Genomic DNA, 25,468 nt, shown 5'->3' with positions numbered 1-25,468 from the left:
TACCCTTTTTTAGATATTAGGCTGCAGCTATACGTTTTTTTATTTCAAAGTGGGCTACTTTTTTTAATTCATTTTTATATTGTATTTCAACCTGTACTGTATTGTAACCTGTACAGTCTGTAAAGCACACTGAGACAAATGTATAATTTATGATATTGGGCTATATAAATACATTTGATTTGATTTGATATTGTATTCATTTTATTTTATTTTATTTTATTCAACAAATATGGGGAGGTGTCAAATAGGACTGCATAGTTCTGTGTTTAATTTATTTCAAAGTAGGCCTAAACAGTAGGCCACTGTATTGTTTCCTTCTCTTCACAAGAGTTTGGTGTTTTCCTTTGTTAAAACAGGTAAACATACCAACAGTTTCTTTCATTGTCATTCTGTAATTTCATAAATGCAACAAATATAGTATAACTATATATTAAATCTATAAACTGTGTTATCAAATATGTTTTGCGGCTCCAGACAAATTTTATTTGGTGGAAGAGGGGCCAAATGGCTCTTTAGATAGTAAAGGTTGCCGACCCCTGGACTAGTTGAATGTCTCTGCCTTCGTGGTCACATGGGATATTTAAGGAGTATATCACCTGGGAAAGTGTGTCATTGCACGCTGATGATGACTTGATCTGCTGACATGGAATACGCAGTTGAAGAGGCATTTGGCACTCGTCCATTCTTGTTTACAAGAGCTTTTGACTATGTTTACCAACTAAGCCAAATTAGATTAACCTGAACCCTCTAACAGGCAATACTTAAAAACCTTTGAGTAGACAGCAACTTTCAATGCATTTTTAGATGCAGTTTGACAATATGAAGTGATTTAAAATGATACAAGAAGACAGAGAATGAAAGAGTAAAGCAGTTGTTCCTCAAAATAGCCAACATCCCACGTGAGGATATATGCAACACTTGTTCCTTCCTTCTAACAGTGGTTTAACATTTTACACAGACCAGCTGTGTACGCTGAAAAGAGGAACTTTATTTGGCAAGTGGACCATTGTGTATTGTATGGAATTGGAAGGAAACAATCTGTGTTTTGTCTGGGCTGATGTTTTTTGATGCATCAGACCCCCTTTTCCTGCCTCCAGCCCTGGGGAAAAGTAGGGCGAATATATGATACTTGTGAGATGGTAAGGCCTCATGTTAAACTCCAGTCACCAGCTGGGGCTCTTGCAGGAGTTAAAGGTAACTGACCCTAGAGCCTTACATGCTGTGGTTGGTTTCTTTAAAATGCCTTATGGCACCAACATTCTCTTTGTTCCATTGATTGATGGTGGTATGAAGATTATCTCAGTGCTGAACTCTTTTAAGGCACTCTAGGCCTATATGATTAAGGGAAGCAAACACGCTAAAATATCTGTTTGCAAGGTTGTGAGGCTTAATTCTACTGTAGAATACTTTTTTTAGTTTGAAGCCCAGTAATTCCACTGTCCCTCAGCTATGCGTAGCTATTCAAACTGCAGTTCTAGGTGGCATTTCAAGTACATAATTACAGTGTTGTGCATGTGAAAATACTAGTCCATCCACAACAGCTTTTATGTAGCAACATCAGCTACAGCCCAGGTCTCCCAGCCCCTAAACAAGGTCAAGGGTTCAGGTTTAGAGTGGGAAACCTCCTTTGGCCTATTGGTGTTTTTGCTCCAGAAGAAGCAAAAATGCTGCGATGAGAGGGTTTTCACAGTGTTTTTGAGGTGCTGGGGTCAATGTGGCTCGGGGAATATGTGATTGAGCCAAACCAAAGGAACATTAGCAAAAATGGAACTGTCCATACTCCCTGTGGTCTTTACCAAGTACATTTTTCTTTGCCACAATAGAAAATCTATCTTTAATTTTTTTTATGCATACAAGAATATTAAAGTTAAAAAAGGATATTATATTCAGCAGACAAAAGTGAATTATGCTTCATCAAACAGAATGACTTGTGAATACTGTCACACCATCAATTTCAAAGGGGAAGTGCAGCGGGTGAGGGAGATGAGTGGGTGTACATTCTTTGTTCAACTTACAAAAGGAAAAGGAAAAGTCTAAAGAGCATAAAATAGACGCTCAAAACGTTGCCAACCAAGAGTTAACACAAGGTCATCCACTCACTACACTCACTCTCACTCTCACTCACATAAGCCTTTAATCAGAAGATCCCTCTGACTTCAATCAAATGATGGCATTCCTCAGCGGCCTACTCATGACGAAGCTCTCAGAGTATCTGACCTCCAGTTTGGCCGGCAATAGAGGATAACCTAGGAGAGGTCATGATCCGGGTTAGAGACTGACCCTGGACTCTTACACCCCCAAGGAAGGCCACAATGCTGGCCTTTATCGTAGACATCCCAGAGGCTCTGTGCGGGATGATCATAATTCTTGCACTTCCAGAGTTTAGCAGGGCACGTTCTACCCTTGGGCGAGCAGCAGCAGGATGGGCCAAAGCTCTATTGGAGCAGTAGGTAACCCTGACTCAGACGCGGGTCACATCCCTCTGATCTCAGTAGGCACAGAGCTCGACACAGGAAGCCTTTGATGAGAAACTGAGCCAAGCCTGGGGAGAAAGGCACAACAGTCCCAGCCAGCGAATTTCTTTATTATGATGACCTGACCTCAAAGGTCAAAGAGCAAAATGTGACACACTCCGATACCTCCTCAAATACCTTCAGGATATACATTTCAAATGGAATTTTGGCACAGTTTGGTACAGTTTCATTAAAGCGATTCAGATTCATTCATAGCAGCAACATCAAAGTAACACAAATTGTCTGGGGACTGTGCTCCTTTACCCAAGTGCGGATGTCTGGATGAAGCACAGGAAGGGATTGCTTCAAGACGATGATTTCACCAATCTGTTCCTTAGTGCGGCTTAGTTTGGTCACATCCATCGTTTGTAAAGTCCCTTTACCCGATTGTAGGTTTCTCGCAGTCTCTCCTACCGGCGCAATAGTCCACCTGAAACTCTGCCTCTAAGTCTTTTCTGTTACACTAAACTTCATTAACAATGCAGCTTTAATGGCCTCATAAGATTCTGACTGTTCCTCATCCATTCCAGCATAAGTCTCAAGAGCTTTTCCTGTCATCAATGTGACCACTCTGGCTGCCCATTCAACTGGCTGCCACCCCCATGTTCTGGCTATCCGCTCAAACCGAACAAAGAAGCTCTCTGGATCTTCACCTTCTTTGAAGTCAAGTATTCTGGGTTCACCGACATGGGGCCTTACAGTCCGGGTTGGTGGTGCAGCATGCTGTTGAAGCTGAGCCGGTAACTGTGATGATGAGTAGACAGCTCCACTAGCTTGGAGGGGAGTGTATTTTTCCGGTGGCTCAGCTGTTAGAAGGGGGGTTGTGGTTTCAGCTTGCAGCCTTGGAACGCCAGAAGTCATGGAGAGGGGATAATGTTGAACAGGCCATTCATAATGTACTTCTGATGACCAATCCTGCATAGAGTTTGGTATCATATCACTTCTTAGCCGTTTAATCTCTTCAAAATGTATGACCTCAGTTTGTTTAGACCAGCGCTTAAACTCTAATTTCTACAAAGAAATTTGGGGTAGAGAGTTACTCACCTGCGTCACAGGCTGTAACTATTTTAGGGAGGTACACCAGTTCTTCATCTTCTTCACATTCAGCGGCCATGGCTCCATCAGGTGGTGGCTCACCCTCCACTGTCCTTTGAGTTTTTCCATCCTCCATGTCGGCCAAGGCGTTTTTCTTCCACATCTTCCACATTGTTGACTATTGCAACAATTCCTCAATGTATTCTTAAACATATTAACATAAATGCTGTACCTTCAAAATAAACAAATTAATAGTACATAATTTGGTATTTACCTCAACTAGCTGCCATTACATCACCCATCATTTAACCACTCACAACTGAGAGTCTGCCTCCTCATACACCATATATAATGACTCCAGCTGAGACATGCTTCCTCTTTAGGCATCGGCACAAGATGGCTTCCACAAAGGACTCAAACTCCGGTTATGGCTTTAATGACAGAACATATCTGTTTAATATATTTTTAAGAAATAAACTTATTTCAAAGGCAAACATCAATTTCTGTCAACCTCATGGTGGCGCTAGAGCAAATAACCAACAGAGAATAACCAACAGTGTATGTCTGTGTGATCCAATCTACATTGCCATCCCCAGAGCCACGCAGCCAGCGGCGAAGACAGAAAAATAAGCAAGTTAATGTCAACATGACATAAAAGTAATTGCGGAGTCATTGTTACTCATCAATCACCACGGGAAAAAGAGAAAGTTTCTCTGATAAATGTGTTTCATGTTCTTTACACAATTAGTGGAAAGTAAAGAATATTATTGGAGAAAAACTGGCTTTAACCGATAGATTTCATAAAACTTGGGCTTTAAACCTAGATTTTGCCAAAATAATCTGAAGTCGCAGATACGTCTGTGTTTTAAATGTTAAAAGGTCAAAGTTGACGCTGTAAACGTAAAAAGTACAAAGACTACCAAGAATGGGTAGAAAAGGGAGTAAACCAGTTGAAAGGCCACAGCGGCCCATTGTTGATCTCATGCTTTCAAAATATGGCTCTGATAGTTTAAAACATTTACAAGAATGGTGTGATGAATGTGGTTTCCTGGCAGGAGGGTCGTTAAGTACGGCACAGATACAGAAACGAGCCATGATTTCCAATGCTATTTTAATTCTGCTATTATATACTATTTTTAATGCTACTTCACACTTATGTACATCAACACAGCAATTCTTGTATGAAATAAAGCTTATTATTATTATTATTATTATTATTATTATTATTATTATTATTATTATTATTATTATTATTATTATTATTATCAATTATCAAAATATCAACATTTTGACCAATGCCGATTCTCTGGTGCTGTTGGCCCAATGAAAAGCATACTACTTTAAAGCTATGAGCACTTTACTGTATATGATAATCTATTTTCAAGCTTTGCAGCTTGCATTTGTTCCATTATGGGTCTGCTGAGGATAGCAATCTTTCATCTCCTTGCCCCTCTGCCTCTCTGATGCGTATTGTTTTGTCTGGAAGTGGTCATGGTGCGGGGTGCGAATGTCACTAACAACAGCTGACTTCCTCCGAATGCCTTCTACTTATCGGGCAGTGGCACTTTAGAGCCCTAGAGTGAGATGTTTGCCAATTTAGGGACAGCTGAGCTGATATGTAGGGGATTCCACATAGAGAGATCGGATGCTTCTATATTCCTCCTCTCCACGTTCCTGAGATCTTGGTTAACAATGCATGATTGTGCAGCTTTAACAGAGAATTCAAAGGAACTATTGTAGTTGCATATTTCTTTCTAATCTCAAGGTTGAATTGACTGGGTCAGAATATGAACATGAATAATTAAAGATCATACTGGCTGATTAGAGGGTTTTGATCCTGACTTTATTTGATCAATGTAGTGATTTTTGTGTAAAACTCTTTGAATATCTGAGTATAGATGGGTCAGTTTTCCCCCTCTTTCAGCTCTTGTTTTGGTTTTATCGGCCACAGTTTTGGTCTTACCGACCTCTCAGGCAACGTTTTTAGTGAAAAAGCTGTGATTAACTCACTGTACACGTTAATCAAACATCTTAATCATACATCAATGATATCCTTATTTTACACATGATCCATAAAGATGCAGAAAAACAGAAGTAATAACAAAATAACATATTGTCAATATTTTAGAGATCCCTAAAATTTCACAAATCATGTTTTCAGGGGAGCTCATGTCTTATTAAGAGGAGCCGAGCTCCCCCTGGCTCACATGTAGTTCACACTTTTTTTTTGCCATTTTGCAGCTTAAGAGCAAGATATTCTTCTCAGGAGTTTGTGGAGACCAAAACAAAACTAAAAGGAAATTCATAAGGCCATAGCATGTTGCATGCTTTTTTAAGCTTGCAAAATCTACCTCCAAGTAGTAAAATAAATGCTTGATGCATCTTAAAGAGCAGGTGTCTTAAGTCTAAAGAACACATTTTGTGTTAAGCATTGTCAAGGAAACAGGGTGATTACTATAATGTTTCACATATGGATACTTTGTACAGTCTGTGCCCTGTTTACAGTATGAGGCTGTGCGTCTCAGAGCACACCATCTCTCCTCATCTGTGTGCTTTGTCTAATCATCCATTTCTGCCTCACTAACCTCTTGTTCTTCTCTCTGGTGAGAGTGCTTACCCTGGGGCTGTTTTTCTCTCATCCTCTCTCTAAGAGAATAAGGAATTCCAGTGGCAAAAGCAATCAGTGGGCTCCACTTCTAACCAGTCCCCAGCTGCATTTGCTGTCAAATTAAAAGTGATTTGTTCTCTTTTTTTTTTAGCACTCTGCATCTTCTCTTATACCCACATCCCCTTCCGCTATCTGTAGTCTCTCCCTTGCTTTCCACCTCTTACGACCTTTGCTGTGTTCAACTCGACAGTAGCACTCTCCTCTCCTTCTTCTCACACCAACTCTTCTCCTCTCTTTTCTTTCCTGTTTCATGTTGCTTCAGACCCATTTCTTCAAGGCCAAACTGCCACTGTACATTTTGGACAACATGCCATCTAACTTTAGAAATTGCTCTGTATGCATTTTGTACGTATGGAGTATCCTTTTTTACCTGGGTTTTCAAACTGGAGGTTTTTTTTCTTCTTCTTTTTCTTTAGTATGCAGAATAAGAAAATCAAGGATAAAAAGCACAACTACTGAAAGTAATACATTATCTGTCCATTAGCAGAGCATCAACAAAAGAGAGAGAGAGAGAGAGAGAGAGAGAGAGAGAGAGAGAAAGAGAGAGAGAGGAACTCCATCAGGAGTTGGTGGGTACCAAAAACAGAGCTAAATGAGAGAGAATATTGTACTTATATTTATCAGGTGGACCCAAACACCACTCCAAATTAATGATAATGTTTCTCTGTAACTGCTGGATGTGAAACAAAGTCAACTGTTTGCTAAGAAGTTTGCCATATCAACTTTAAAAGTGATGATATGGCAATATTGTGTGCACAACTTGTTTCCACTGCCCCCAAGTGGCCAAAAAAATCAGTTATTGCAGATTAAAAGAGTTGACCAGCAATTGGCAGTTATTAATAACACATAAAGGTAGCACAGAAATATTAACTCTAATTACTCCAGTCACCTGTCAGAAATAATTTGACACCATCATTGGACCTCCACAGAGTATGAATAATAATAATTTATACAGCAGTCTGAGAACATGCCAAATTAGATTTTTAGCATACAAGCCCCACTTTCATGTGGCCTCCAGGGAACAGAGACCGTGCTATATCAAAGACAACACAACGCAGGGATTCAAACAGAAAAAAAGGGGATAGTTTATTTTAAATGTACAAAAGCTATATACATACACACACACTCACACAAACCCACACACACGGAGCATAGAAAAAGTGAATGGTAGCATACACACAGACATTTTAAAGGCTACTTAGAAATTCAGCAACACAAAACTGAGAAATTTGCTGGTTTGCTAGTTTGCCAATCCTGTCCGAAACAGGATTTCATTATCAAAGTCTGTGTCCCTTCCTGGGCTCTCAGCAGTTCATCCAGAGCCCAGGGGAAGTATGTGGTGCAGTGAAGGGTGAAGTATGAATGTGTTAATTAGGATTGGATCTCTACTGAGAACACACAGAGGTACTTGTATATTCTTTTAGAGAATGCTCCTCTTCAGACACAAGGGTTCATGTGCCCTGATATACTAACACAGAGCCATATCCTTGTCCTTCTCAATCATTTACCCTTGTGAGATGGGACCATGGAGAGTTAATGCCTGTGATCCAGAGGGCAAAGAAGGAAATCAGATTTTACAGTGCCATCCCCAAGAGCTCAGGCCGTGATCAAAAAGCACTTTATATCTATAGATCATGACGTTGTACACCCACATGTTTAAACTAGGGCTGTCAGATGCTTAATTTTATAACCTGCAATTAATCACACATTTCTAATTGAAGGGTATGAATTGCATACTCAATTTCATGAAATGTTATAAAAAATGTTTCGTGTTAGCAAAATTTGCTCAGAATCATTCATTCCAAAATCTAGGTGTAATTGAAACTCAGCAATACAGTCAGGTTGTACACAATACAGGTTCCTATAATGACACTTCTTTGTTTATTTATTATGCTGCAAGATAGTTGAATTAAGTGCATACATAAATTGCAATAGCAGGTAATGTTTTTTTCAGAACAGGCAAGTATGTATCAATTTCTACATGCATGATTTGTTTATGGGCCCTGACTCAGTGCTTTAAACACTTGCATGTTACAATAAACTGTAGTTCTGTGATAATTTGCCGGTACAATAATGATATACAATGCTATGTAGTCAGTCTAAGCCATGTAATAGTTTTAAACCTGGTACCAAAAAGGTCACTTTTTAAATTATGTTTTATACCTTTTTTACAGTGTGTTTTCCATGTAACCACTGCAAGTCTCTTATTAGACACATTTATTGTACATGTTTTAAAAGTCACAGCAAATTGTAGCTTAGCTTTGTAAGGACATTTTCAATCCACATGATTAGCTCAAAGGGACTGATGTCATTAGAAAAATGTAATTAGAAAGGTATTCATTATCCCTTGTGAATTAATAGTAGGTGTCCATATGTTACTGTTCCTTTGGCAGCCCTATTTTAAACATCAAAAGTCTATAGCATAATTTAAAGCAAGTACCATACAGTATAAACTATACACATAAAAGTCTTCATGAGAAAATATTATCTGTTATCTACATATCATGTCCATTTCCTGGTAACTCTGTTTTCATGTCGTACTCAGTTCAACGTTGATGTCCTCAGCAAGGTACTACATGCATGTGAACTACTTTCAGTGCACCACTTTGTAAAGGGCTATTACACCAGCAAATACTGAATGGCAAATTTGACCCTGGGCTATCATATATTTGTAAGTAAAATGTATGGCTTTTTAACAAATAATGATAGAAATTGTCCTTAACCCTAGGTATACTTACTATTACTTTTTTAATGTAACATATTATAATCTGAAGCAAATATTACAAGATAAGCATATTACTATGGACAATGAAGGATTTTCTTTTACGAAATAGCCAGTTTTGCATTGTTCAATCAGTGCTTTGTGTAGTCAATATATTCCCGATGTAGAAATGGTTAAGACTGGATGGATGATGAGGTGTTTGATTGCTCTCAGCTTATCATGTTGAGGAATTTGCTTTCTTCAGCCAAGGCTGTGAGCATAGAGTTCATGTCACCGATGGCCATGTTGCCAATCCCTGCCGGTACAGACGCAAGGGTGACAGAGTTGCGGGGGGTGGTGAGACGTGAGGAATTCTGGGAGAGGCTCTGCAGAAGGCCAGGACTCAGTGTGCCAGACATTAGGCTGGAGTGGTCCCCATCATCTAGCATGGTGTCAAAGTCGATCTGGGCATGCTCCGTGCCACCAGATCCACCAGTGGAAGAATCCACTGTACTGCTTGAGACGTGGTTGACTCCTGGTGATGCAATGTTGGCTGCAGCAGTGGTGTTGCTGGCAGGAGCCTGGCTGGCACTGGGAGACATCGGGGCATCAAAGCTGACAGACGTTGGCTCCAACATATGAATCTGATCTGTGTAGAGCACAGCAGAGTTTGGATTTTCTGAATTGCTGTTGTGGCCAGCTGATCCAGTGGGCCTCTTTGGGCTCGCCTCTGAGGTGTCAGTACCACGACTGGGATTAAAATCAGATGACCTGGGTATTCGGCTTGGTTGCATCATGCTAGACCCTGTTTGTTGTCTGGCAATAGTCTTGGGCTCTATTGGAGGCCTGGGTTGTAACATTCCTCTGCCTCCAATATGGATATTGTGCTGCTGCTGCTGCTGGAAGAGAACACTGTAGTTTTGCTGCTGATCTACTTGGTCCACATGAGAATACCCATCAACCTGTGTCCTTGCTCTGCAACTTTGCAGTTCTGGATCTGCCAAATTGTTCCGGGTAGGTCTCACACTAGTGCTCCCAGATATAGAATTTGGTATTGCCTCTTGGCCAAACCCTTGCTGAGGACTCATTTGCTCATTAAAGTTCCCACTGTTGCATTGCCTCTGTTGCTGATGCTGCTGGTGGGAGATGATCAGCCTCTGGCTGTTGTGGTTCGCATACCCCTGCATAGACATATTCTGACTCATAGGCACTACCTGTTGGTTGCTGCCCAGGCCCTGACCTTGTCCCTGCAAGGAACCAAACGTGTGCCTCTGCTGAACAACAGCTTGGTTCCCCCTTAGAGGATGCTGCTGTTCTTTGGAGAGCTTGGTTGTGGTATCCACAGTCCCTGAGCTCACCTCGTTCCACTGCACCGGCATGTTATTCTTGTTCATATTGCCCGATGGTGCTGAGAAGTGCTGATGGGAGCCACCGGGAACCATTTGATGGCCAGACTGAGTCATGGTGCCATCAACCATGGCCATCCTTCTCTGTGCATAAAATGATGCTGGTGGGGCCATGCCTGTCTGGTAGCCCTGAGTCTGATTGTTGGAATGGTAGTCCACTTGCCCCGAAATGTGACCTGGGGGGCCAGAATTCTGGGACCTAAGGTACTGCACCACATCATCTGGAAGCACAATGTCATCCTCCCCACTCTGCCCCCCCCCAATATTCATCCCATCTACTGCCATGTTCTCCATAGCTACATTCTCAGAAATGCTAGGTGGTCTGGGGGCAAATGGGTAGCGTTGCAGGCTGCCATCGGAGCGAGTGTAGCCCTGCAATGCCAATGCCTGGTGGCGTTCAGCTGATAAACCATTCATTGGATTCATGCTGTTCATGCTGTTATAGCGCTGAACCCTTGGAAAGGAGAGAGGGTCCAGTGTGGAACGACGCACTGGATCACTGGCACGACGTGGAAGGTGGGGGGGTACTTCATGGGGCATCATGCTCCGTGTGCCATATCCAATATCACTGCATCGCCGAGGCACAGTTCCAGAGGGTGGCTGATGAAATGGGTGCAACAAGCCTTCCTGGGAGTCACTGTAGAGTGCCATGCGGGTCCTCAGGCTCATTCTATCCATATTGGGGAGTGGAGTAGGTGGAGCTCCACCAGTGGCAGCAGCATACTTTGCCTTAAGTCGATAATGCTGAGCTGGGGTCAGACTAAGGAGGCTTGGGAGACCTCCTCCGCTGACACCACCACACTGGCTAGCCTCACTGGAGCGGCGAGACAGATCAGTGGAGATTGGGTCATAGGAATCAGCTGAACTGAAATTGTTATGGCGGTTACTAAACTGGGACGCCTCACTGGAGCGGCGGCTGGAATAGCAGGGTGAAATACCGGAGGAGCGCCGACTCATGGTGTAAGCAGAGCTGATGGTGCTGGTGGTGCTGTCACGGCGCTCATTTAGCTGGTTAAGCAGTGTTACTTCACAAGAAGTCAGGTCACCCATGCGTTGTCCAGGGTATGAACCGCCTAAGTTACTGATCAAGTTGGAGCTCTCCAGCATGGAACCTGGCAGATACAAAGGACATTATTACATAATGACACCAACTAATTTAGAGTTGTTCAAATTTACAATATAATGAGCATTTCTGTATATGGTTGCTTTGACTATTGGACGACTAGGACATAATTCAAATCAGACATTTTGCACCGCAATTATACAGTAAAGGACTTAAAGATAGCAAACATATTCCTTCAACATTCCACACTTACCGACTGCAGGTATGGGAGGCAGCTTCATGCTGTTGTGTTGGCCCTGCAGTGGCTGTGGTGCAGAGTTGACCCAGGGACAAGAGTCCCTCACAGTCTTCAGCCTTTCCTTCTTGATGTTCTCAAGCTTGATGGTGACTGCACCACCATGACCCAGAGCTTTCCTCAACTGAAGCCCCACCCCAGCCTGGTGTCCTCCAACGGGAACAGTGGAGTCAACCATGGGGCAATCATCCTGTGCACTGAGGTCCCCGAAGCTGCCCCCGCTGTGCAAGGCCATCTCTACTCCACTGTCATTGTTGTTGGCGCTGCTGAGAGGCGACGGCTCACTGCTACATGACGAGTGGCCACCAGGACTGGACTGATATGTCTAGTGGAGGATAGCAGGGAGGTATTTTATGTAAGGGCAATTAATCACACTTTAAGCTTTACTATAAATGATAGTGACACATCATTGCATTTTCCACCAGTGAATAACTAAAAATGATAGAAAAACATTTTTAAATTTCAAAATATTAAATAAAATAATACAAGCTATAGTCTCATGCCAAGTTCAGAGAACTTCATTATGTATTCTTCAATATTAAATATATATTACATTTACCACATTTAAGAAATTCTGATTGTAATTGTGTTTTGTAATAACTAATGTAGATCTAGAGTTTCATAATATAATTAATTATAGATGCATTTGATTTATTTACAACAAGAAAACAAGTGGATAATAGATGAGTTCTGTGACAATCCAGCAACGACAGTAATTCAAACTGGATGAAAATGAACTAAAGTCTTGATCACAGCTTGATGCTGACACTATTTGTTCAGCACACAAGCTAAAACAGTCCCAGCCATTGAATATTAATATGACAATGACTTGTATCATTGGCCCACAGCACAGGCTACTGCCAGTGATCTTGTGGACAGAAACATCCAGTTTAATTGTAGTATGTGTGTTTCTCCATACATGCATTTGTGCATACCATATACAAAGGAGCATATTTTTAATTTGTGAAAATGGATAATCATGCAGAAAGAAAAGTTTACATCATGAAAGAATGCAACCATGTAGCATGAAACATGAGGACATATTCACACATCTGCCCATGCTGAGTTGCGACCACACACATACAGTTTGAGTGCTCACCTCAGTGAAGTCTGTCCATTAGAAAGGTTAACTTGAGAAAAGCAAGTTCAAGCAACAACCAGACAGGTGAGTTAGGAAGGATGCAGGCAGTACCAGCAGTACACATTTAACTTCAGAGCAATGTTAGTAAAGTGGAAAACAGTAGCAAATAAGTGTGTTCTTCTCTTTGTTGTTTCCTAAACGAACAAAGACATGCAATAATATGTATAGCATTGTTTGTATTGTATTGTATTAAACAGGAGACATTGATCATTTGGAGTGCTAAAAGTGCATAATTTCCTTCAATATGCAATCAATGAAACGCCAAAGTTTGAATAAAAAAAACAATCAATTTCCTGAAAATATTTTATGAACTCCAAAAATCAATTGTGTGGAATGACTTTTCAAATTCATGTAATCAGGACCCACCATAGAGTTCTCAGTCTTGATAGATTTGACTTGTAGGCAGTCTTCCACTCCTCTAGAGGTACTGTTAGCCTCTATCTTGCCATCCATGCCTCTTCCACCGAGCTTGGAATTCGCCTCATTCTCCCCATTGCCTTTGGGTGGCTGCATTCTCGGAGGTGCGTCACTTCGTTGTTTCTTGGTGACGTGGGCTTCAGGTCCATGGACTGTCTTAACATGCTTCCTGAGAGAGCTGGGGTCCGTGTAACGCTTGGTACAGCCCGGGATCTTACACACATATGGTTTCTGCAAAGAGATAGTCAAGTCCAAATGTAATTAAATTGCATTTTTTTGCTCCTACAAAATTATATTCCCATACACCTTAACTGCATTTTCCCCTAGTTTTGCTCAATTCTCACTACACTTAACATTAAGGGTTACCTCATTAGAGTGTGTGCGGTTCTGGTGCTTGGCCCGGTCTGAGGCGTTGGAGAAGGCCTTGTTGCAACCTTCATGTTCACACACATACGGCTTCTCCCCGGTGTGGGACCTGAGATGGGTCTTGAGGTTCTCCAGGCGAGAGTAAGCTTTCGCGCAGCCCTCGAACTGTAGAGAGATGGAGATAGACACAAATGTCTTTCAGTGAGACTGGATGTCTGAGTGCTGTGTTGTTTTGCTGTAGCTGGTTAAAGAAAAGAGCTGGGCAAAAAAAAAAGCTTTGTGTGTTTCAGTTTTCAAATGTAATCTACTCTTGGACTTGTGCCCACCTACTGTGGCATGCCACACATGCAAAGCAGTGCTACACTTGGTGGTAAAAAGGGCTATTATGCGAAATATTTAAACTGAGTGTGAGGTGTGGTAGAGCTCTTTGGCTGGTGTGCTTTGTTGAGACAAAGAGAGGTCTGTGTTTAGCCTTTGTGTTCACTTGTGCTGTACAAGCTATAATTTCGTATTCCTTTTGAGTAGTCATTGTGAACGTAATTGGCTTTGAAATTAAAAGAGAATCAAATTAGACTAGTTCAGAAATTGGATATAAGTCGGAAGATTCTCCCTTAAAAGATGAGACTTAAGGGGAGTTAGAGTGTTATAAGAAGATGCACATGGGATTCGTGCAGAGAATATACAGCATGGTCTTAATAAGGACCCATGGCCCCCTGCTTGTCTGCAGATTTTAATTACATGCCAACACTGTCAATCAGCTTTCTTCACTCTCTCTTTCACAAGTAATCTGTTTTAATGCATTCACAAGAGCAAGCTTTGAAGCCAAGAAAACAGGCCCTCAATTTGATCTTCACACAGGAAATGAAGCCTTCAATAAAACCCTCATGATTAATCAACATGAAAATATCACTAGTGCTAAGCACAAAGGAAATCACATGAAATATTTTTGGCTGGACCGCATCAAAGCACGGACCAGCCCTATAAACGTGAAAGTCTGTCACTGAGTAAGTCAACTGAGTGGGTTAGTGATGAAGTTACACCATTGGTCGGTCGAGTTTGAGTTTCTCCATTGGCAGTTGGCTCTTTCAAAATAGATAGACGTAACAGTGTTTCAGCTCGTAACGTCTTTGTCTCTTTAATCGACCCAGAAAGAGAGAGTTCTAAAATATAAAGTTTTGGTGCCACTGGTTTTTCAGTATACATTTATATTTTCCTTTATATGTGTTTAATCCTATATTTGTAGGGTGTTGACACAGTGCATAGCAAGTGTGTGGTCAAGCGGGAGAAACAGAGCGAGACGGTGGATGCACTCAGAGCAGACAAGTGTTGGCGATCGAAGCAGAGGAGAAATTTAAAGTAAAGTTGTTATGTGAAGCAAAGTAGTACAGTGTAGGTTTTAGTTTTTCCATGAAAAATACTACAGTAAGCGTCAACTTTGGTCCCGGAGGCAAAACAAAGTCTCCCTGTTCTTCCCGACCGCGCTCTGTAGGCTGAAGCAGGAAAGTTATATTGCTCTGTTTTTCCGTAAGACCAACATTAGAAGATGTGGGCATGTTCAAAATTGTCATGGGATGTAACCTAGGTCTGATCTGATTAACAAAGTAACATTGATTACACTATACAACTTTTGATGAGTAATCCAGAACAAGAAATTGTTGAAAATCACATGTTTATATTGTTGAATGTATTAAATTAAATATGTCCTCAATTATTTGTCCTAAACATACAGTATATTAGCCATGTCATGTAATATGCCACTTCACAACATTATGGAGAACAAACTGGAAACATGTCATCAACATTTTATATCGAATTTACAATAGAGACACTGAAGATTATCCCTGTAACGATTTGACCACAATTTACCATATTGACCATACACCTAGTCTTGTTTTTTTTAAGAAAATAAAAGTATTGTAGGGTAGAGACTATATAGCTGCTACTGTGGCTGATTAAACTCTCAGTTCTAGTTCAGGAGTTGGTTAACCAGTTAACCCTTAAATGCATTGGTGTATTATCATCCATACCGCAAGTCTTTAACAACCTGGCACTTATAAAACTCATATAAAAACGCTAAACACTTTGTTTTTTGCAGACTCAGTTTGTATCATGTCTACTGTGGTGGGATCTGCCCATGGTTCTGAAGGCCCATCATTTTGACACCCGAATAGTCAGAAATTGGTAAAAGGGTAAGAATATCAGGGAAAGCCAATCAGAGGCAGAGTAGGGCGGGTAATGCCATCGCCATAATAGGAAACTATGTCATGATGATGTCATCAAGGTGCATCAGCTTGGGCTCAGAGACTTTAAATCAGGGACACTCAACTTGCTTTGCCGGGGGCCACTTTCCGAACAATGACAGGAGGCCAGGGTAGTTAGTAACATTCAGGGCTTAGGGTCATCCTCCCCTGACACTTTTTTTTAAAACAAGCTTTATTAGTCTATGCTGAGGGTTTTTATGCACTCTGGCACGTTATTTAGATTTAAAGTACAATTAACATCAACTAACGTGACCAAGTTGAGTATCACTGCTTAAAAATGTATAACCAAAAGCCTGCATTACAAATGGGGGTTGAAGGGTTTGAAAAAAAGGACATTAAGTTAGGGAGGTTCTAAACAAATATGCAATTGGTTGCATTATGGGAAATGTAGGATCAGGTACTTTTGATTAAATGTCAGGATATTTCGGCCTCTGCTGCTATGATTTACACGATTCTTTTGTAAAATCTGTCTCTCACAAGTCCCACAATTTCAATGAACGGCAATACAAAATACGCCTTTAAATGCAGTAGGCAGTCAGTAAGTCAGATGATCCTGTGCTCAGTCCATTAACCAGCTAGTTTCTAACAGTTCACTCCAGTGTTTTACAGGGATACGAGGTTCTTACTGTGCATTTATGCGGCTTCTCCCCTGTGTGGCGCCTCATGTGGACCACCAGCATGTACTGAGCCTTGAAAGGCTTCTGTTCCCGTGAACACTCGTCCCAGCGACACACAAACTCCTTCTTCTCACCGTGGATGTGGTCGTTGTTGATGTGCTGAGGAGACAATTTCATTCAAGTAAATCATCACAACGTAGCATATCATATGTCTGTGACAGTCTCTATCTATAGCTGAGATAAATGTCAAAACTAGACACCAAGTGTGTGTGTGTGTGTGTGAGCATGTGTTACTAAAAATTAGTCAAAACGAGTCAATTCTGGGTTGTTTCTCACCAGAAGACTCTCCCTCTTACATGTGTCATGTGCACGCACGCACGCACTGAGTGACAGTGCCATTCATTATGGCTGACAGTTATTATGGATCTGTACGCAGGAGATAAAAACTATAAAAGCTTGTTTTGTTTTTTCAGGCTCTGTGTGTTAGTTACTGAAGGAAGAGGAACTTCCTCAGTAAAAGTGATCAGGAACAGGATTTTGTGACAGGCTTGTATTCGTCTTCCACTTTTGACTTTTTATGGATCAGGAAGTCAGTGAGGGACACAAAACATTTCCTGTGTGATTGCTTAAACTTAAGTTTTGTGGTAAAGTAGTTTCAACCACTTAAATTGCAAATCTAATTATTAAATATCAGAGAAGTCTCTTTTAAATGTTCTGTCTACACGTATACAAAATTATACATCTTAGTATAATTCCAGCATGTATTCCACCTTGTAGGAATTCATCATGTTTAACGATTATTTTTGTAAAATTAATAATTTTCACTGCTGGAGAAGGAGGCAGTGTGTCACTCCTACTACATTGTGTAGACATGATAGAGAATGCCAATTATGCCCTCAGTCACAACAGGTTTCATCCACACACACACACACACACACACACACACACACACACACACACACACACACACACACACACACACACACACACACACACACACACACACACACACACACACACACTGTTTCTGACTTAAAAGCTCTCATCCCGTGCACCACACACAAATATCCACACATCCAGAGGAACCACTTCATTTCCTGAGGACATCCAGGCCCACAAACGCTCCACTTATGTGGCCACTTCTCCACCAGCGAAAAAGCTCAGTGGTTGACGATTCTGCTGAGATCTATTTTAGGTGAGGAGGAGGAATGGAAACAAGTGGAGGCCTCTATTTTCAGGTTACACACTACTTTGAGACCATAATTTGGGGGCTCTTGAAACAGGAATACTTTGGTTAAGCAGAAGCCAGAAAAGCCCACAGGTGTGCTTTTTTTGTTGTTGCCTGATATTAACCTTGTGTGAAACCCTGGATGTCCTGATGGAAATGCTGTCAGGAGTTTTTGCAGATACAATGGCTATTACTGTACAACCCTGAATGTTTGGTTGGATTTTGTAAAAATGATAGAAAGCAAAGGCCTTTTAAAAAACCCAGGTCCTGTGAGGATTTGAACATGTGTTAGCTTCACATCGTCCTTCTGCACCCAAGATCAAACCACCGCAGATTAGTGAGTAGCTTGCTAGCCTACTCACTAATCCTGGCAAGCTCTCACAGAGTTTGTGGCTATGGAGCTGGAGTTGGGTGCAAAGGTTCTTGAAGGTAACTCTGGTCCTGACTTGTAGCAGCCCATAGAAATGTGTTAACCACCACTTCCCATCATCTCTGGGTCTGTCGACCAGACACATGCCCCTCCTGCCACCGCTCTGACATGATTGACAGCCGGTCAGAATGTGGAAACCAAGAAGAGAAGTCGGCCTGGTAAAAAGGGCAGCATGAGGTTCCGTAACTCCAGAGCTTCTGGCATGACGATGGATTTATGGCCGTCCTTCTGGGCTTTAGGGGTGGGGGTGTTGCTGGCAGTGAGAGGGTAGGGGTTAGGGGTCATGGGGCTGAGGGGTGGGACAGGGGGCACAGCTGCAGGGCTCGGCCCTGAATTTGGCGAGAACCAGCAGGCTCATTAACGTTGCACGTATGAACCCAACAGGAAAAGATCTGTTACTGGACAGCTTTCTGACTGGGCTCAAACTGCATGGATTTAATGAGTAGCAGAAGAGTTGTTTGAACTTTTCACACAACAAAATGCAGAGTTTACTGATGGCACAGTTTGAAATACTTTCACTACAGCAAAGGAAACTAATAATGTTGATGACAACGTCCAGAATAACAAGATGAAAAACTGACATTGGACAGTTTGTGTTTTAATAGAGAAATATCTAGTTGTGTAGTCCACAGGGCAATGAGGGCCTTTTCACACCTGAAAGTCCAAACCAAGGTCCAAGCCACGGTTCAAGTTTTTGTTACATTATCTAAATTTGTTCTAGTCAGTTTTGGTTTCACATTGCAATTATGGGAGCACATCAAAGAACTATACATGACCCTGTGTCCTGTCGTCATCACCTACGGGAGCTGCGTCTCCCTATACTTGCAATTGATTGATTTGTAGGCGGACTCTCCCGTCCTCTCGTGCACATGTATATAGCCTACGTACAAAGCGGAACTTGAGGAGATGTATTGTTACTCAGAGACAAACTGAAACCTACACTGTGTATTTACTACCACTCAACAACTTTACTGCTAATTTCTTCTCTGTTCCAATTGCCAACACCTGTGAGCTCTGAGCGCATCCACCGTCACTCTCTCTTTCTCGTTCTACCACTTACGCACTGACCTGGTGTGAAAGTCCAAACTGATACGAACTGCCTCTTTCAGTTAGACCAATGTCTAACTATTTGGTCCAGATTGTGGTTCGATGGATCTGTATTTTTTGTTCTGATCAAACTAAGAAGTCTAAAGGTTCGGACCAAACAAGGAATCTGTGAAAGAGCCCTGTATGTATGTTTGTCACCAAGGCTATTACTCACATGCACTAGTTGGTCTTGGGTGTCATACTCCATGGAGCAGCCCTCCCAGTGGCAGTTGGTCTCATATATGGCCTCAGGCTCTTGTTTGCACTCGTCTTTATCCAGATCCTCACTCAGGTCCAAGATCCCCCCACAATGGTCCTGGAGAAAGGGGACAGCACTTTGTCAGAGGGGGGCTAACAAACAGTGGAGATGTGAGTATTCATTAAAGTGTATGAATGTCTAGAATAAAAACATGCAAACACAAACTACATATTTTACCTGAATTGGTGGTCAATATGTTACAAAAGCATTCTCTTCTAGTTTTGCATCTCTCTTATCTTATCTGTTTCTTAATCCTAATGAGTTGTTGCTCGATCTCAATGCGTGACACCACCTCTTGTCATTGATTAAAGCTGCATTTTTATTCGCTACCTATAATCAATTAGAGCCAAATTTGCAACTGCAGTTAAGAGGGGACTATTATTTTTCCACTGTAAGTAGCTGAAGCTGTTATAGAGATAGCTAAAAAAAAACATGCAGTTGATTAGGATTTTTTGAAGGTCATAAAGTAAATTCTTCAAGAAAATAAAAACCAAACATGGTCTGGAATGTGTAATGCGACATTTGCCTTTAGTTTTTCAGGATTTCAGATTCTTTTATTGTGTCTGCATTCTTTTATTTTCTTACCTGAGAGGATGGTGAGATGGGCAGGGGGCCCTCTGCTTCCGTCTTAACCTTTGACCTCTTGGTGGTCAATGGGTTGACTGTGCTACTCACTGCTGGGTCTCCACTGGCATTCTAAAGGATGGATAAGAAAGAGACATTGTTGAAGAGGCACAACTCTTTTTTACTGGAAATGATTTTCTGAATGGACATTCTGAAAGAAAAGCAGAATAATATGGTTTTTAACCATGGTCCTTTAGTCATTAATGGAAACCACAAACTGATTGAAAATGTTCCTCATCCACTGACACAACAACCTTGTCATTCATCATCTATGAGTGAATCACACCATTAATCCTTACACATACCAACCTACCCTTCCTTCCATCCACTCGCCCTCCCACTCATTCTCCTATTAATTTAACAATCCATTAAATCTATTAAACTACCAGATTCCACACAGTCACCACAGAGAGCGATGGATGGGAATCAGATAACAGAGTAAAAGGAGATACCACGCAATTGTTTTTGGCTCGATAGTGTGCTGCAAAAAAATGAGTGGAGTCCTTGTTGCGCCAGGCACAGCGGGCCATAAGTCAGACTAGGACCCGCCTGCGAGACTAAACAGTTTAGACTGCTTTATGATCGCCAAAGCCGCAAGGAAATATGAAAGAAGAAGAGTTATTGCCCTTGGTACAGAGGGGGAAGGTGGCAGGGTCGGGGGTTGTGGTGGGTGGGGTGGGGGGGGGCTTTGATCTGCTAACAGATTCTTAAAATGACAGAAAAACAAAGACACAAGGCCTGTTAAAAATCTAATGGAGACAAAAAGAAATGAAAGATATAAAATGTAAAGCAGCTGATAAACGATTGTGTGTGTATATTGAGGTTCATTGAAGGGGGGGGGGATCTCCTAATCCCACCCAGACGCTACAGTGCAGTTTGGCTTTTCTGGGAGACTCAATGATTCATTCAGTTGGCTGAAAACCAAGAAGGAAATATGGTTGTGATCACTGCTGAAATGAAGCTGAATGTGTGTTTGTGCATGTGTGTGAGCGTATGCAAAAAAGTGCAAACATATACTCTTAGTGTGACACTGTGCTGAAACAGAGCTGGAGGCAGCTGAAAGCAGTGTGAGGTGGAGTGAATCACTGAGAGGGAAGTTTACATTACATTACGCTGTGGTGTATACAGTGGGCTGATAAAGAGAGGCCGAGGAGACAGTAGGAAGTAAGACAGATGAAACTGGGAGGGAGCATCCTGCATATTTCTGACCTGAGACAATTTACAAAAAATACTTCATTCATGACAACTTGTAGATTTAGGCTACATACAGTACAAGCCTTCATCATCAATTCTGAATAAGTTCCAAACAATTAGTTGATAAGTTGATTGACATATAATTATGTTGTTTACAGTATTGTTTTTACAGTCAGTTCAGTACATTATTTTTGCTTTGAGAGCCTGTGATGGGCATTTTAAATGCATTTTCACCTCCAGTATGGGCCATTGAGTTTTTGTCCTTAAACAATATTTTTTCCCATTGTTGTGTCACATTGTTTTCCATGACAAACTTAGCCCAAACAGTCAAGACTACTGAATCGCTGTCCACATCTCCGATTTCAATATGTCAATCAGTTCATCTCATTGACGGTGGTTTGGCCGGTTGAAAAAACCACCGTGCCAATCGCTTTGTGGGCGGAATTAAGAATAAGGACGTGATCTTCCTGTGCCACAGCAAGAAAACCGGGGACAGAAAATGTTCCCGGTTTGAGTGATGCACCTGTACAGGTGGTTTTGAGTGAAACGTAACAACTCCTAAAACTGCATATTTATTTGATTGTAATGAAAACACATTAAGTTAGGTGCTCCTTGCAAGCCACAGCTCCAGTGTTGACTGAAGAAAAACTACATAACCTCCCTCCCAAACAGAAATTGGCTAACATGAACATAATGTCAGATTGAATAAGTAAGCTAAAAAATACATGGCTGTTTCCTGCCTCAAGATTAAGTCTTGCATATTCTTACAAGGCTCTGATTAACATTAATGCACCTTAGAGCCGTTCACACGCTGATCAAAAATCAGATCTATTACATGAAACAAAATAATCTTCCATGTGGTAGCCTGAAATGATTTAACAAAGCTTTAATCTGTCCTACACATTACACATCCTTGTAAATGGGATCTAAGGTAAGAGAGATTGAAAGAGAAAATGTATATGGCGTTGAATCTGTGCACATTCTATACAAGTGAAACATTCAAAATACAATTGCTCCCATTCGTACCTGGTTTGCCTCAGAGTTGGAGCTGTTGTGTGAGGTGGACATAGGTGAAGCAGGGAGGGGGTGTTGGCGAACAGAGAAAGAGGACAGCGATGGTTGAATGAGAGGAGGTGTGTGGCCAAAGGCGTTGAGACTCCTCTGCTGGGACAGCAGCTGCTGGTACGCCATAGGGTTGATGGGATGAGGGAAGCTAAACGAGGGGCTGAGCAAGAGGATATAAGTTATTGTATGGAAAATATAAATGGATATTTCTGTCTGGTGGATTTGGACCAAAATGTCATGTTTTTGCCACATTAGCCTTCACTGCCAATTAACGGTGGGTAAGCAAGTACCCACCATGTGCTAGGCTACTATCATGCTAATAGAATGCTATTAGGATGCTTGTAGCATGTAGTATCATCTAGCAGTGTCAGCTACTAGCATGTTAGTTTTCAGGGTAATAGTTAAAGGATAAGGCCTTATTCAATAGTTACTTATTGCCAACAAATCCAATGAAAATACCAACATCTACAATGCATTAGTCTGTCTTCTCAGTACTTTTTGACATTCTTACCTAAATCCATTTGTTTTTATTGAAACATTTAATCTGAGCAATTTCCTAAAACAGCTGGACACTTTAGTTTTTTACTCAAATAGGAGTAATTAGAGCATTTGCTGGGGACTATTTTCAGCAGCGGATTAATACACATTTGGTGCACTAGTGAGTATTTGCTACTTTGCTACTAATCAATGAGGTAAATCTGTAGCATTGGAATCCAGTAAAAGACAGCAATTAAAGTAAGATATCTAGGAATTTTGCTTTATTGAATACTATTAACTGTTAATAAAATCTGTCAGACCTTGCAGACTGTGCTTTTTAACTAGTATGCTCAAATTTCTATATGCCTGTAAATGTGCAAATATGCTTGTTTGTAATTGCTGGACATGTATGCATGTGCACCGTTTAACTACCTGATCCCTCCGACTGAAAGGTGCCCATAGGAGCTGCTGGCGGCCGAGCTGGAGCGGGAATTGTTGATGTAGGCCACCAGGGAGTTGGGCGAGGTGCGGATCATGGTCTGCAGGTCAATGCTGGCATCTGACAGTGGGGAGATAGACAGCGCCCTCTTCCTGCTCAGTCGGGGTGTTAGCCGTGGGCTGGAAAAACGTGATACTGGACACAGACACAAAAAGACACAAAAGAGACAATGTCAGCCATCTCGGCATTGCTACCTTGATGGACGACATCAAAAGAAACCAACCACTTGCTAACAAATCTAAGAAACTTTAAGACACTGCTGTCACGGCTCACAGGCACCAGATTGGAGAACGAATGTTTAAATACCTCGTACTTCCAATAAACCTCTGCATGGCCTCAATAGAAACCAGCAGTTACCCTGGACCATGTTAGAAGAAACATTTAGCCCTGAGCATTCGAGTGGAGGTCACAGCCATGCTAAGCCACACTCTATCTCCTGCATCTCTCTCTCTCTCTCTCACACACACACACACACACACACACACACACACACACACACACACACACACACACACACACACACACACACACAGCTCCCCTACTTAACATTTGCATCCTCCTATGCATAATGAATCAGCCCCAATCATTCTCAGTAATTATACTGTGATAGAAATCTCTTTCAGACTGCTGTACTTGGGCAAGTTAAATGGAGCCAATTTAAACAAATTGATCTCAGAATACCATTAAAAAAAGAACAAGGCTGGCTCACAAAGGTAGGGTTCACAGCCTTCCGCTTTTGCACTTTTTGTATTATTCTCATAAATAATGGCGGGAAAAGCTACTTTCCCATGAACTTGAGGAGAAGGCTATTTATTTTTCCAAACTTACTGATAGTCCATTATTTAGGTGTATTAACTTATTTTACATTTCTGGGGCATGTAGCTCCCATTCCCACAGAGACAGATCACATGCTTGGGACCAACAGGTGCTGCTTTGCAGTGTGAGGGGACAGAAAGCAGGATTAGCGTGTGTCTTTGTGCACACGTGTAATTAGGTCTTACAGCGGACATCATCAGAGGCGCGAGAGGCAGGAAACTCATAATAGGCCCATCACAACTCACCTAAGCACACATTTGCTACATGTCAACTTCACTGCTGTCAATATGTAGCCAGTCCCCAACTCTTTGCTGGTGGAACTCACAACCCCTCAAGCAAAATGAATCCAGGCACCACCGTAATAACGCGCCAGACCTACAGCCATAAACCAGGATCTTACTTCCAAAACTATTATGTTTGGAGGTGGCGAGTCGTAAAGCAGTGGCATATGCACTTAATTAAAAGGCCCCCCTTGACGATAGACGGCAGATGACAGTAGTTGGGGGCCTAAAAAAACCTGGTGGAGATGATAGAGATGTGTATGAAAGCAACAAAAGGTCCTCAGAAATGTGCCTCTTTTGGGTTAATAAATAAATGTGTCATATTTTGTTAACTACATAGACGATTAGGGATGGTTAAAGGAGGGAGGTGGGAGGGGAGGAAAAAAACATAGAGGTTGTAGGGGCACGCGATCCTCCACTTGGGGACATGGATTGTCATGAATGAGTAGTTCATTATGATATGCTACACATTGCATACGGGCCGTGAAGCTGCAAGGATTTGCTATTTTTGCAGAGAGAGCTTGCTGTCTTGCCAACAGATTTAATGGGAGATAAGTGTATTAATATTCCCCTTGATAAAGCAGGAAACAGGCCTCACAGTCTGGTGGCTTGCTAGCCTGGCGCCTGCCTCACCCTTCTGGGCACTGTGCCCAAAACATCCCCCTCCACCTCCATCGTCAAACCACTCCCTCAATCTATACATCAACCTCAGTTTAGAAGAATTCTAAATGTAAATGCTTAAATGTCTATAATGTCTGTTCTTCTCTAGCTAAGGTGTGGACAAGCTAGTTTCATTTAGCTCACTGTTGTTCCATTGGATGTCAACGGTCTAACCTAATTTTTCCTGGAACACATTTCACAGAAACGTGCACACTCAAATCTCACCACTTGGTAAAATAGTGTTTTATAGGTGGCGGTTATAATTGAAAGGGTGAGCAGGTTCCGGCAGGGAGTGAGAAAACAGATGTTGCACAGGCCATGGCGGTGCGGCAGTATGTGTTAATATGGCATGTGTGTGTATGTGTA

General features: G+C 41.7%; 1 protein-coding gene across 1 annotated transcript in view; it reads right to left on the bottom strand.

Annotated features, from left to right (window-relative positions):
• Window positions 1–7,277: 7,277 nt before the first annotated feature.
• The window catches only part of gli2a (GLI family zinc finger 2a), an 81,451-nt gene continuing 63,260 nt past the window's right edge, over window positions 7,278–25,468 (bottom strand). Inside the window, exons 6-14 of the mRNA XM_029459660.1 lie at window positions 23,279–23,480; window positions 22,331–22,529; window positions 20,072–20,182; window positions 19,403–19,543; window positions 16,493–16,642; window positions 13,606–13,770; window positions 13,189–13,470; window positions 11,640–12,006; window positions 7,278–11,435 (exon numbers count right to left, since the gene is read on the bottom strand). Of these exons, the coding sequence (XP_029315520.1) occupies window positions 9,148–11,435; window positions 11,640–12,006; window positions 13,189–13,470; window positions 13,606–13,770; window positions 16,493–16,642; window positions 19,403–19,543; window positions 20,072–20,182; window positions 22,331–22,529; window positions 23,279–23,480 (3,905 nt within the window). The 3' untranslated portion in view covers window positions 7,278–9,147. The remainder of the gene's footprint in view (window positions 11,436–11,639; window positions 12,007–13,188; window positions 13,471–13,605; window positions 13,771–16,492; window positions 16,643–19,402; window positions 19,544–20,071; window positions 20,183–22,330; window positions 22,530–23,278; window positions 23,481–25,468) is intronic.

Source organism: Cottoperca gobio, chromosome 21 (genome assembly GCF_900634415.1).
Source record: "Cottoperca gobio chromosome 21, fCotGob3.1, whole genome shotgun sequence".
NCBI classification, from domain to species: domain Eukaryota; kingdom Metazoa; phylum Chordata; class Actinopteri; order Perciformes; family Bovichtidae; genus Cottoperca; species Cottoperca gobio.
Note: the sequence above shows the minus strand (reverse complement) of the source record. Positions and strands in the feature narration are given on the sequence as shown.